This window comes from Ambystoma mexicanum, chromosome 10 (genome assembly GCF_040938575.1).
Source record: "Ambystoma mexicanum isolate Mex_15411 chromosome 10, UKY_AmexF1_1, whole genome shotgun sequence".
Classification (NCBI taxonomy): domain Eukaryota; kingdom Metazoa; phylum Chordata; class Amphibia; order Caudata; family Ambystomatidae; genus Ambystoma; species Ambystoma mexicanum.
Genome location: NC_090932.1, coordinates 1,605,328,448 through 1,605,342,812, shown reverse-complemented (window position 1 = coordinate 1,605,342,812; position 14,365 = coordinate 1,605,328,448). Strand labels below are relative to the sequence as shown.

Here is a 14,365-nt window from a genome sequence, read left to right as displayed (position 1 = left end):
TCGGCACATGAAAGTAAGCATCCTGGAGGTCCAATGATACCAACCAATCTTGGAGTTGGAGAGCCTGAAGGATCTGAGAGAGGATTACCATCTTGAACATGTCCTTCCTGAGGAGCATGTTCAAGTTTCTTAAGCCCAAGATGGGTCTCAGTCCTCCGTCCTTCTTTGGGATGAGAAAGTAAGGGGAGTACCAACCCTTGTTCCTCTCCACTACAGGTACATCTTCTATTGCACCTTTCTCTAGCAGGGTTAAACTCTCCTGCACAAGGAGTGGGTCTGGAATTTTGGCAGAGCTGGAACCCGGTGGATGGTCCCTGTCAGAACGCCATTTCCTACTACACGTTCCCGCGTACCCGACAGACTTACGGGAGTCAAAATAGCTAGGAACAGCAACAAGCGCTTCCATTCCTCTAAAGGCTTGTTTCGAAGGCATTGGGGGTTGCCATGGCGACGATGGCCACTACTACGTCTGCAGTCACGTGTTGCTCCGGTTTCCCGGTCACGTGACTCCCGCGTTGTGGTCACGCAAATTTAAGTCCGCCCAGTTCGCTGTTTCGGTGCTTCTGATTGTTTTCCTTGGATTACTACAGTGGCGCTTGATACTTTTGGATCTTGTCCCTTCTTGACCTCTGGCCTGTCTATTGGATTTTGCTCTTGTCTTGCCCTCGGTACTTCTGCATCGAACTTCGGCTACGAACTCCTGCTACGACCCGGACTTCCTTTTGACTTGGATTCTTGTCTCATGCTTTGTTTTGTCTGATTACCTGATTCTGACCCGGAACTCTTGGATCCTTCATCCTAGGCGTACGCGTGCCGGCGGGAATAGGAGACAAGTGCTGGACTAGAGACTGCCTGTAGCACTTCTGGGATTCTTCACTCTAGGCGTACGCGTGCCGGCGGGAATAGGATATGAGTGCTGGACTAGAGACTGCCTATAGCACTTCTGGGATTTCCTAAACTGTCCAGGCGTACGCGTGCCGGCGGGAATAGGACTTGTACCGGACTGAGGATTTCTTCAACACCGTGAGTCTGGGCTTCATCCTACTTTCCTCGTTGCTTCCCGTCTCACGGATATACAAGTAAGAGTCCTTATTTCCTGTTCATTTTTCAGTTATTGGTTCTTTTGCCTTTCCTTGTCTTATATAGTTCTTGTATCTTTACAGAGGCATCCTACTTCCAATCTGTTGTCGTTTTCTTGTCGGAATGTACCGTACCTTACCCTACTGACAATCAGTGAGTTGTCAGTCTATCTTGTGAACTTACCAGTCATCGGGAAGGAACTTGCAGTCATCAGGAGTTCCAGAGGGTCCTGTTCATTCTTCAAACATCTTTCAACCAATTGACCGCTCAGACTGTTTTTATACACAACTGAGTGTTACATTGGTGGGAAGAATATACTACTGCACTACGGGTTCAACAGCTTCTCTTCGGTCACCAGGCGCTTTACCCTGTTTAGGTTCAGTGTTCTGACAGAATCAGAAGCCAATAAAATGGACACAGCCAATGATCCTTTGGCTACCTTGGTGCAATTAGTGGCTGATTTACGTGCTGACATGCAAACTGCCCATGATGCCACTCATCGCCGTATTGATGATATTCAAGCGGGATTAAGGGTTAGCGCCATTGAACCTCCATCAGTTGCAGTGGCTTCCGGGTCTAGTACGGCCGGTGCTCAGGCCAGGGCAGACCCGGTTCCGGTAGTTATGACACAATTCCCGTTGGCTCCTCCTGAACGTTTCTTGGGCGATCCAAAAACCTTCAGAACGTTCATCAATCAATGCAGACTGCATTTTCTTTGTAGACCAACATCATTTCCCGATTCAACCACTAAGGCCGCTTTTATATTATCTAACCTAGGGGGTACTGCTGCAGTCTGGGCGAATCCTCTCTTGGAGCAAGGTAGTCATTTGTTATTTGACTGTGACGCTCTCATAGAGGCGCTTACCAGAGTTTTTGACTCCCGATACAAATCTCAGGCAACTGATTTGGAGTTATTGAATTTACAGCAAGGCGATTCTACTCTCTTGACGTATCTGGCTAAGTTTAACCAATTGGTTGCTGAAACCAACTGGCCAGACGAGAAGAAGGCAGCCTTGTTTTATAGGGGTTTGTCAGATTCCCTCAAAGATGTCATTGCTACGGTACCTGTGGTCCCCGTCTCCTTTCCTGACTTTTTGGATCTAGTTCTTCAGATCGATGCCCGTAAAGCGGAAAGGAAGGGGGAAAAGAGGATTTTGCCCCCGGTCCCTGTTAGTCTGACAAGTTTGGCTTCAGGTAATGGGGAACCCATGCAAATAGGGGCGATAAGAGGACCATTATGTAGCGAAGAAAGAGAGAAGCGTAAAAGGAACAAGTTATGCTTTTATTGTGGTTCTTCTGGTCATTTTTTGAGTCTATGTCCCAAGAAACCCGCGAAGACGGGAAACTCCAAAGCCCGACAATAGAGGGAGCCCCTATGTCGAGCATTGATCTTCCGGGCTCCAAATTCTCAGTTCCTTTCACTATTAAGGTCGTTGTTGCTTCTCCGGACGGCGAAACCTGGTCCTCTGAAGCGGTTTTGGATTCTGGGGCTACTGGAAATTATGTTGATCTCCAGTATGTGAAAGACTGGAACATTCCCCTGGTACCAAAGGAACAACCCGAGGTGGTCAACGCAGTTGATGGTACCACACTACTCTCAGGGTTGGTAACGGAGTCGACAGTGCCCCTGAAGTTACTCATAGACGGCTGTCATAGCGAAGTCATTTCATTCGATGTCATTACTGCACCTCAATTTCGACTAATTCTGGGTCTACCATGGCTTCGGCTCCATAGCCCCTTGGTAGATTGGGTTGCAGGGTCTGTCTCGTTTACCTCAACTTATTGTTCAGGACATTGTGGCCTAACGACTCAAGAGAAAAACAACCCCTGTCAAGCCTTATTGGAATCTGTTTCGATGGTAGGGGGTATTGTCAATACTATTTTACCCCCAGAATACAAGTCTTTCGCAGATGTCTTTGACAAAGGTGAGGCAGAAAGGTTACCGCCTCATCGTATTTATGACTGTCCCATAGACCTTAAGGAGGGAGCTAGGATCCCCTCTGGGAGGATTTACTCTCTTACTTTAAAGGAAGATGCAGTTTTGAAGGAGTATTTGGACAAGGCTTTGGCTTCTGGTTTCCTTCGCCCCTCCCGTGCTCCTGCTGCATCTCCCCTGTTCTTTGTTCCGAAAAAAGAGGGGGACCTGAGACCATGTATAGATTATCGGGACCTGAATGCAGTCACAATACGGAATCAGTATCCCATACCACTGATTTCAGTACTTTTGGATCAGCTAGACTCTTCAGTGATATACACCAAATTGGACCTCCGGGGTGCGTATAATCTAGTGAGGATAAGAGAGGGGGACGAATGGAAGACGGCATTCAAAACCAGATATGGCCTCTTTGAATATTTGGTCATGCCGTTTGGACTATGTAATGCCCCTGCCACATTTCAACATTTCATCAATGACGTTTTTCAGGACATGATTGATCGGTTTGTGATCGTCTATTTAGACGATATCTTGATATATTCCCCTTCTCTTGTACTACACCGTCAACATGTTACTGAAATACTACAACGTCTGCGTAAGAATAAACTATACGCAAAACTAGAGAAGTGTATTTTTCATACTACTTCAGTTGAATTCCTGGGCTATGACATTACTAACCAGGGTGTTCTGATGAGCCAAACCAAGGTCAAGGCTGTATTGGAATGGCCCGTCCCAGGTACACTAAAAGCTTTGCAGTCTTTTTTGGGGTTCGCAAACTTTTATCGGCGGTTCATCAGGCACTTCTCTAGCATTGTGGCTCCACTTACTGCTTTAACAAGCAATAAGCATCCGTTTCAATGGAATCCCGAAGCACAGAAATCATTTGAGACTCTCAAGGAAGCCTTTACTTCAGCTCCGGTACTTCAACATCCTAATGTCAAACAACCGTTTGTTGTAGAGGCCGATGCGTCTGACGTGGCAGTAGGGGCAGTTCTCTCCCAGTTTTGTCCTGACACAGGGATCCTCCATCCTGTCGCGTATAATTCACGCAAGCTTACTCCGTATGAGGTAAACTACACCATTACCGAACGTGAACTGCTATCTGTCTGGGAGGCTTTTACAGTTTGGAGACATCATCTCTTGGGAGCAGAGACTCCGATTCAAGTGTTCACTGATCACAGAAACCTACTGGCCCTTCAATCATTGAAATGCACCACAGCGCGCCATGCACGTTGGCATGAGTTCTTCTCTATGTACAACTTTGTATTGACTTACCGTCCGGGGACGTTGCACTCCAAGGCAGACGCCCTGTCAAGACTTTTTGAAAACCCAGTGCATCGGCCACAGGAGGGTCGACTACTCTTGCCCAACCAGGTCGTGTGTGGCTGCACATTGCAACCATCCCTGAAGACAGCCATTCAGCAATGGGTCTCAGAAAAACATCCTGAATTGGAGGATCTTAATCTGGATGTTATTCAGTCCTTGCCATACGTTCAAGGTAAAATCTATATACCTGACTCTCATACCCGCAGGATTGCCATGTCTTGGTGTCATGACTCCATGTTGGCCGCACACCCCGGTCATCGTAAGACTTTGGAGTTACTCAAGCGCTGGTGCTGGTGGCCTTTCATGTCAAAAGACATTGTGCTGTACATCGCAAACTGCGCAGTTTGCGCTCAATGTAAAACCGTCCCGGCCAAACCAATGGGTCTTCTACAACCCCTGCCAGTACCTGCTAAACCCTGGGCCATGCTTTCCATGGACTTCGTAGTGGAACTACCTTTGATTGGTGGATTTGATACTATTTGGGTGGTAGTCGACAGTTTTACTAAGTTGGCCCTTTTTGTGCCTTGTCGGGGTCTTCCATCCGCTACTACTCTGGCGGACCTGTTTTTACGCAATGTCTTCCGCTTCTTTGGTCTTCCTGAGATCATAATAACTGACAGGGGTGCGCAATTTGCCTCTCGTTTTTGGAAACATCTTACACAGTCCATGGGTATTGACGAGAGTTATTCTACGGCTTACCATCCACAAACTGATGGCCAAACCGAGCGACTCAATGCCACCATGGAACAATACTTGAGATGTCTTATTCTACAACACCAAGAAACCTGGCTCTCCGTATTGCCTATGGCAGAGTTCGCTTATAATAATTCTGCGCATTCTTCTACGGGGGTCTCTCCTTTCTATGCCATGTATGGACAACACCCACGCTCTCTACCCTTGGATTTTTGTATATCCTCGGATTGTCCAGCGGTCCAATCTTGTCTTAGAGACCTGACATCGTTGCGTAAGAGCGTTATGGAACACTTAATACATGCGCAGGAACAGGCTAAGAAGTATGCCGATCGCCATCGCCAGCCAGCACCGCAGTATACTACAGGTATGCGTGTTTGGCTTTCTACCAAGAATCTCAGTATTCCAGGACGTAAAACCCTGTTACCTCGCTTTGTGGGTCCTTATGTTGTTAAGGAGGTGATCAATCCCCTTGTGGTCAAGTTGGAATTGCCTCCTACTTGGAAAATACATCCCGTTTTCCACGTGTCTTTGGTTAAACCATGTTCTGAGCAGGTGAGGTTACCTATCCGTCCCCCCCCCCTGTTGGTACAAGGGGTGGAAGAATATGAGGTTAATGCTATTTTGGATACTAAACTATCACGTGGTGTACGTTTGTTTTTGGTAGATTGGAAGGGTTACGGTCTGGAGGATCGCACTTGGGAACCTGAGTCCAACATCCATGCACCCGTGCTATTATCCCAGTTTCTAGCATCTCAAGGTCTCGGGGGACCTTTGGGGGAGGATACTGTCAGAACGCCATTTCCTACTACACGTTCCCGCGTCCCCCACAGACTTACGGGAGTCAAAATAGCTAGGAACAGCAACAAGCGCTTCCATTCCACTAAAGGCTTGTTTCGAAGGCATTGGGGGTTGCCATGGCGACGATGGCCACTACTACGTCTGCAGTCACGTGTTGCTCCGGTTTCCCGGTCACGTGACTCCCGCGTTGTGGTCACGCAAATTTAAGTCCGCCCAGTTCGCTGTTTCGGTGCTTCTGATTGTTTTCCTTGGATTACTACAGTGGCGCTTGATACTTTTGGATCTTGTCCCTTCTTGACCTCTGGCCTGTCTATTGGATTTTGCTCTTGTCTTGCCCTCGGTACTTCTGCTTCGAACTTCGGCTACGAACTCCTGCTACGACCCAGACTTCCTTTTGACTTGGATTCTTGTCTCATGCTTTGTTTTGTCTGATTACCTGATTCTGACCCGGAACTCTTGGATCCTTCATCCTAGGCGTACGCGTGCCGGCGGGAATAGGAGACAAGTGCTGGACTAGAGACTGCCTGTAGCACTTCTGGGATTCTTCACTCTAGGCGTACGCGTGCCGGCGGGAATAGGATATGAGTGCTGGACTAGAGACTGCCTATAGCACTTCTGGGATTTCCTAAACTGTCCAGGCGTACGCGTGCCGGCGGGAATAGGACTTGTACCGGACTGAGGATTTCTTCAACACCGTGAGTCTGGGCTTCATCCTACTTTCCTCGTTGCTTCCCGTCTCACGGATATACAAGTAAGAGTCCTTATTTCCTGTTCATTTTCCAGTTATTGGTTCTTTTGCCTTTCCTTGTCTTATATAGTTCTTGTATCTTTACAGAGGCATTCTACTTTCAATCTGTTGTCGTTTTCTTGTCGGAATGTACCGTACCTTACCCTACTGACAATCAGTGAGTTGTCAGTCTATCTTGTGAACTTACCAGTCATCGGGAAGGAACTTGCAGTCATCAGGAGTTCCAGAGGGTCCTGTTCATTCTTCAAACATCTTTCAACCAATTGACCGCTCAGACTGTTTTTATACACAACTGAGTGTTACATTGGTGGGAAGAATATACTACTGCACTACGGGTTCAACAGCTTCTCTTCGGTCACCAGGCGCTTTACCCTGTTTAGGTTCAGTGTTCTGACAGTCCCGAGGCCTTTGTCGAAAGGGAAGGCAGTAACCCTGGGCTACTGTCTTCAGTGCCCAAGCATCTGAAGTAATGCCCCGCCATTCGTTCAGATACTGAGTGATCCTGCCTCCCACCAGGGTTTTGTGTGTCAAGGCCTCAGAGTGGCTTTGCAGCGGCTGCAGTGGGTGAAGGGACAGTTGTCGCTGCAGGGGCTGATTTAGAACTTTTTCCCCTTCCACCACGATGACATTTTCTTTGCTGTCCTTTTTGACTGACCTGTCCCTTCCCTCTCCCAAATGAGTAGTAGAATCGAAAAGGACGACTCCTCCAGGAAGATGACCCTGAGTGGGAGTGTCGTTGAGATTGTCTTATAGGAGGCGCTAAGTGACTTAGCTGTCGCCTTTGAGGTCTGCAGCTTCTCTGAACTTTCGTCCGCCTTGCTGCCAAACAACCTCAAGCCGTCAAATGGCATATTGAGTAGCGTGGCTTGCACATCTGGTGCAAAGCTCGACTTTCTCTGCCTGCCACACAAATCTGCGTAGCACTGTGCTAGATGCCATGGACCTGCTTATGCCGTCAGCAGTGTCCAATCCTGATTGAAGGCATTCCCCCATGGCCTCCTTTCCATCTCTTACAATTGCAAGGAAACCTTCCCGTTCCTCGCCCTCAGGAATGTGTTCAGCTGCTGCAGTCATACAATACCACAGGGTGTATGTGAATCTTGCAAGGGTGCAAGTCACATTTGTAGATTTTAAGGCCATGCTACCCGAAGAAGAAATCTTGTGAGACCATGCATCAATTATTTTGTCGTCCCCATCTGGGGGAATTGAAGGGTAAGCCGAATGCCTAGTGGATGTGGCCGCCTGGACCACTAAGCTCTCAGGCGAAGGATGTTTTGATAAGTACTCTGGATCAGACGAGGAAGGCCTGTATTTCCCTATACATTTTTTATTCCCGGCTGGCCCAGAATCTGGTGTTTCCCATGTGGCCATAACCCTTATTTTGCAGTGCTGTGTGAAAGGGAAGGACAGGGTCCTTTTGAGGGCCTTCAATGAGAATGTCTGTCATGCAAACCTGCTTGTAATTAGGGGAGTTTCTGTTCCACCCCATAAATTCTATCACTCTATTCATAAGAGTTCTATACCCAGAGTCTTCATGGTCAGCAGGGTCCGGTCTGTCAAAAATCAACTTCAGGAGAAGTATCCAGGCCACTGGCAGTTTGCAGGCATTCATATAGGTCAGCCATCTTAGAATGAGGATCTATTAATTCTTCAGGAACTTCTCTCGCTTCAAATTTTACTCCCCTAGGGGAAATCCTCTTTCAGAGGATTGTTCCTCATAAATGGAAGCCATAGATTTGACAAAATCTGGTCTAGGCTCTGGATGGTAACTTTTACTCGATGATGTAATGGGCATCGATCTCGGCTTCGGCAAGGGAGTCGATTTGGATGCCGAAATTAATGTTGGCCTCGACAAAGGTGTCAATGTCGTTGACGCAGGGTTTGACGCAGTCGAAGGAGCCTTTGATGTAGTCGTCATCGAGTAGGCCGTCGACACCACCTTCGATATCGGTGTTGAGTGAGCCTTCGATAGGGGCGTCGAGGCCACCTTCGACACCGACTTTGATGGTGGATGGACACTCGGTGCCATTTAGTCAGGTGTTATCTCCGATTTATGCACCAGTAGGCTTATTTAGCTTTTTTTTCTAAGGTGTCAGAGAAATTTCTTGCGACGACACCCTCGACGACTTATCGCCGGATTTTACATGTTTGGTCTCCGACCTCCCTCTGTCACTCCTAGAGTGAGCTGGGGCATGGTCTTCACGCGACTTTTTCGAGGGAGTCTGTGCCACATTCTTGAAAATTCTCATCATCGAGGCTCTGAAGGGCTCCCATTTTTTTGGGGGAATCATGTTTTGAAGGGCAGGTGACAACCCTTGTATCAGACAATGAAGAAGAGTAAGAGGAAGATCTGTGTCACCTTTTCTTCAATTATTTTGACGAAGAGGAAGAATTCCTCGAGCGACATCTCGATATCTATTTCCTCGACCTGTGTCAAGATTTATCACTCGACTCTCCTGAGTCTTTCTTTCTTCTCGAAGAAGACTTCGCGGATTCCTCCCCCACCGCCAGTTTACCTCTTCGTTCCTTAAGAGCTTTGTTGGTCATTGCCTGACAGGAACCACACTTGTCGACCCGATGGTCCGGACCCAAACACCAGTGGCATTTTCGATGGGGGTCGGTGATTGACATTGTCTTCCCGCATTTCTGAAATTTTTTAAAGACCGTTTTGGGCGTGCAAGGATTCGAAGAAGAAGACATAGTTCAAAGAACTGAAGCGCTGTTTTCGTAACATGAGCAAAAGCTATCGGAAAAACGGAACGGAAGCCAACGGGCGTGGCTCGAGACTTTCATACAGCGGATAACATTGACGCGATGGCAGCCCTCGATGGACATCAACACCTCGAGCACAGCCCCCCCTAGTGTGCATTTATTTCTTTGCCGAAGCAGCAAAGCTGAAGCTACGAATATCTAAGATAAGGAATACATGGCAGGACACAATCCATTTTAATGTAGATGTGAATAAAACTATTCCAGATAATACCAAAGAATATTACAGAAAGAAGAGATCAGAGGTTTAATTATTGGGGGAAAAAGAGATTAAGGTGTTATCTTATGCGGATGATATGCATAAGGAGGATAGCACAGGGGCAACGCCCTGGTTTTGGAAACAAGACCACGCAGAGCAACATAGGTTTGAATCCCGGATCCGCGCTTAGAAACCGAACTCTGGTATAATATTAGACGAGTTATCAAAAATTAATTAAATAAAATGATATGGTAGTGATTCTTTCTAATCTGGAAGAAGGAAGTGTGGCCTTAAAGAGATCATTTGAAAGGGTGGGTAGGCTCTCAGGTCATAAGATTAACTGGAATAAAACAGAGGTCTTTCCACTCTCTGCGACTTGTAGGCGGGGGAGACATTGTGACATGTAATTGTAAATGGTCGGATCCTGGGTAAAATATTTGGGCGTTTATACAATTTGGGATTTAAAAAGGATAGCAAATTATAATGTGGATTGGTTAATAGGGATATTGATGAAAGATGTGAAGAAATGGAAAAGATTACCATTGGGGATCTTAGCAAAGATCATTGCTATTAAAATGTCCCCTTTATCGAAAGTTCTTTAATGTCTTTCAATCACTTCCCTTGAGATACTCGAAAATAAACTGGTGAAGAGAATTGATAAGATTTTTCAGACCTTTTTATGGGGTGGGAGGAGGAAACCGAAAATACAAAGATTCATTGTGATACAGATTGTTCGAGAGGGTGGTTTTGGCTATCCTGATTTCGTTAAATATCACAGAGGATTTCTGTAAAAAAAGTGGCCCATTACTTTGCACCTGAGAATGTATTGTAACCGCTTTGGTTGACAATAGAGAAAGATAGGTTTTCACCGTTTGGTTTGACTAACATTTACTCTATGGTGAGAATGCTGAATATCAAAAAGAAGTTCCATTCCACTGATGCGACTAGAGAGGATCTTTCAGTATGGCTAACTTCTACTGATAAAAATGTGTGGTTGTACTACGGGGCCACACTTGGCATTATGCGGATCTGAAAATTGCGAATAAAACATTATGTTGGTGGAGTTGGATATCAAGAGGAATTTTTAAGATAGTGTTGTGCTTCGGGATGGACAGATGGTGCCATTTACAGAACTGCAAAGTGTTTTTGGCCTGGGGAATTAGAAACCCTGTTAATTCAAAGACTTGATATGTTATCTAACCCATTTGGACTGAACCAAGTGGGTGTGATATATTCACATTATCACCTCGTATGGTATCCACATAAACCTGCGATGATGCCTATGGACCCCTTATTTATTGATTCTTGGGAGAAGTTGCGAAGGACCTGGGAGAGCGATTTAGGATGCAGTATTTCAAAGAAGGAATGGGAACAGGTGCAAAAAAATGTTTTAGGAGTAGAAAGGACTTGTACTCCGGTACATATGCACGACTTGGGTTTACTAGCCGACACAGGTTGTGGCTGTGGAAGAGAAAGTGGCTCTTTGTTCCACATGTTGTGGAGTTGCCCTAGAGTGCATGACCCTTTGGGGAATTTATTGGACAGGGTGGATACGGTGTTGTCCACATACATTCTTACCTTTTCAGACTCTTCTATTATCTAGCTAAGTAAGATGTGAGATTGCCAGACAATATGGGCAATGGGCTGGTAAGTGCTAATGATGGGAGCGAAACAGATTCTGAGGTTGTGGAAAACCAGGAAAACACATTGGTGGAGGATTGGCTAAATGACATGCAAGTTTTATCAGACTTTTGAGAGTTATTTTTCGTAAGCAGGAACAAGAAGACATTTACTTGGAACTCTGGTCACCATTTAATGATTTGTATGGTACTTAGGGGCTCGTTTTGTAAATATACAGTATTTGGATTTGTAGTGAGCATTTTGGGTGAATTGTGTGTTTACAGTTGTGCTTGACTGTTTGTGCTGTGTCAAAGTGTTTTGTATTTGTTTTGAGTCACATCTAGTAATGCTTTGTTTAGGGATGGCTTATACTGTGTCTTAGATTTGATTTTGAACCATGTTTATAGCTGTTTGGGAACTGTTATGCAGATTAGTTGAAAATGTATTTCTAGCTGGGGGGATTTGATCCTAGTGTTGCTCTGTTCATTTAATATTTGAATTGGATTGTTTTTTTTGTGTATACTATGTAAACGATTATAAATAAAGAATTAAAAATAAAACATTCCAAGTGATATGGTAGACCATTTCTGATCGCTCTAATAGTTTACAATAACATTTTTAACCAGTATAATTAGAAACAATCCACAATTGTATGCATGGTTAATGAATTACTGCTTTTTATGTTCTTCACATGTAGAGAACATTACATCTGCTTTGAAGCTCAGCTGAAACATCATGCTCTTGGGATACATATTCTGGGTACGTTTCGAACATTGTGCAGTTCACAGAGATGCTGCACGGCAGACCAGAGGATAAGGGCCACTTTACTGAATGAATTGGAAATTACCTATGAAGTCCAGCGTCATTACGTGACCGCACACCGACGTCATCTTGAAGCGGACGCTCTGTCCCATGAAGGATCCATTGTACTCGTGCACAGAGCATGCTCCGTTCAAGCCCTTCCGAGAGGACGTGGACCCTGCATGAGACAAATCACTGTTGAGTAAAGGCTGCTGCAGTAAAGGCAGATTCTTCTCTTTTTCGCTCTACTAACAAGGGAAACGATGCTGCCTGACCCCAAAGGGGTAGCCGTCACAAGATAGCAGGGGAAAGAAGGCTATACTCCACAATTATGAGGCACCACATAAAATAATAACATCACTTATTTTTAAAGATGGGGCAAATAGAAAATAGTGTGTGAAATCCTACATGAACTGTGATTTAAAGAACACATTTGTTCTCACAGTGATCAGCCAAGCCCACACTGCTCCACCACAGCCTATTATCAAGTAGTTGAGGCATCGGTTAAGGCTATGCATATTTTCAACACAAAACATCTACCTTTTAGCTTCAACATTTACAGCATTAAATCAAAACAGTAATCCGGAAGCAGGTGCATGTTAAATATGAAGCCAGAAGACAAAGGCGGACATCTGTCAAAGGTTGGATGTTCATTATCCTATGGATCCTTATCCACATTGCAATTCCATCTGATCCGGTCTAGAACTGCACACCTCCATAGTATTCTGAATCATAGAATGTGGATGGGGTAAACACTAGAGCACAGTTTAAAATTAGGCAATAATGCCACATTCCGAGGGCCATTACCAACAGGCCTTGTGTTAGGCAAGATTTGGAGCAGAACCCTTTAGGGTGCACTACAACAACCTTGACCCCCCGGCAACAGGAACCCACCTTTGGTATAAGTCTGTAATACACAAGTTAGTAGTGTGGCTGAGCAGCCAGGCTTATCTCAAGAGGGGTCAATGTGAGCTGTAGGGGAGTTACACAGAGATTCAAAGTGAAAAGTATACGAATAAACACTTACACTCAAGGTTTCTTGATTAAACAATCATTATTTTATTTAACAGTCAGTTTGAATAAACCGCCTTCAGATGGGGCAAAATAATAGGACACTGTAGACATTAATATAGCACTGGTACATTTAGAGCAATACTTAGACAAGTGATAAAGTAAAGAGGTTTCAGAATAAAACAAGAGATCACACAAATATTCTGAAGCAGGTAAGTACTTTTGAACCCCCCCAATGCAAAGTAAGTTAACCCTTTCCAGGAAGGAAGGTAAGACACCAAGCAGAGGAGAGAAAAGTCATTCAGGGAGCCCGTCCAGCCAAAGTTAATTGGGCAAAAGTCAAGGGGAGCTGACACACTTCTTGCAGGTAAGTAAAAGTCTTGCACAATGTTTTAGAAGTCTTGGTAGAAAAAGTAGAATCGATGAAGGGCCACAAGCTGTTAGGCTTGTGAGGGGTAGAAGATGCAAGTAACTCTACAGGAGCAACCAAGACAAGTCTCAACTGAGAACAAGTAAGGTAACAAGACAAGAGGCAAGTTCTCTTAGACTGTACAGTACCTTTGGTTAGAAGAAATGGGTCCAGCTGGCTTCTGTTCCTGTGAAGCTCTGCAGATCCTGTTGTTCCTGGGCCTCAATCATGGGGACAAGAGGGAGGACTTCTGGGGACTCCTGCTCTGCAATGGGACAGTCAGCGGCAGCACTGGTCAAACTTCAATTCAGTGGCACTTTGCGGTTTCAGCTCCTCGCGACTCACACAAATAGCAACACTGCAGTTCTCGGATACCACTTCCATGCATCTGGGGTCCAGCACTCTTGAGGTGGCTCAGGCTTGGTCAGTCCTGCTTCCTGGGAGTCCGGAGGATCTTCCTGGAGCTCGGGTCTGACTTAAAAGCAACTCACTAGTTCTGGTGTTCCTCTCTCTGGCACTTCAGGTTCCAGCAGCAGCAGCAGTGGAAGTACAGCCAGCTTCGAGAGGATGTCCAGACGGGCTTACTTTGGAGTTGATTGGTCCCACCAACTCAAGGGGAGAAGTCGTTGTTGCAGGGCTTCTCTTGTCGAGGCGAATTCGGAGTTTCAGTACAGCAGCAGGGCTTCACTGGGCAAACCAACGGTCCAGGAGTTGCAGCAGGCATCTCTTCCAAGTTCTTCTTCGGATTCGTTTGCCCAGTGGCCGACTCTGCCTTCCAAGCCAAAAGGCCTCGCCTTTTATGCAGATTTCTCCCATTCATTCCAGCCTAGCTGTCAATCACACAGCACGGTGGCTGTCCTTGCCAGACAGCCAGTCGGCCAATCACCTTTGGGGGCATTCCTGTAACCAAGGGGATTAAGCAAAGGGTGTTGCAGGCATCTCCTTCACTTCCTGCCAGACATACCAGAGCCAGAGGCG

At 45.9% G+C, this 14,365-nt stretch overlaps 1 protein-coding gene across 7 annotated transcripts in view; it reads right to left on the bottom strand.

Moving 5' to 3' along the window:
* TOP3B (DNA topoisomerase III beta) overlaps positions 1-14,365 on the bottom strand; it is a 636,381-nt gene that overhangs the window by 496,778 nt on the left and 125,238 nt on the right. For all 7 annotated transcript variants that reach the window (XM_069619981.1, XM_069619976.1, XM_069619978.1 and 4 more), the window contains one exon: positions 12,014-12,145. In XM_069619981.1, coding sequence (XP_069476082.1) covers positions 12,014-12,145 — 132 coding nt within the window. The remainder of the gene's footprint in view (positions 1-12,013; positions 12,146-14,365) is intronic.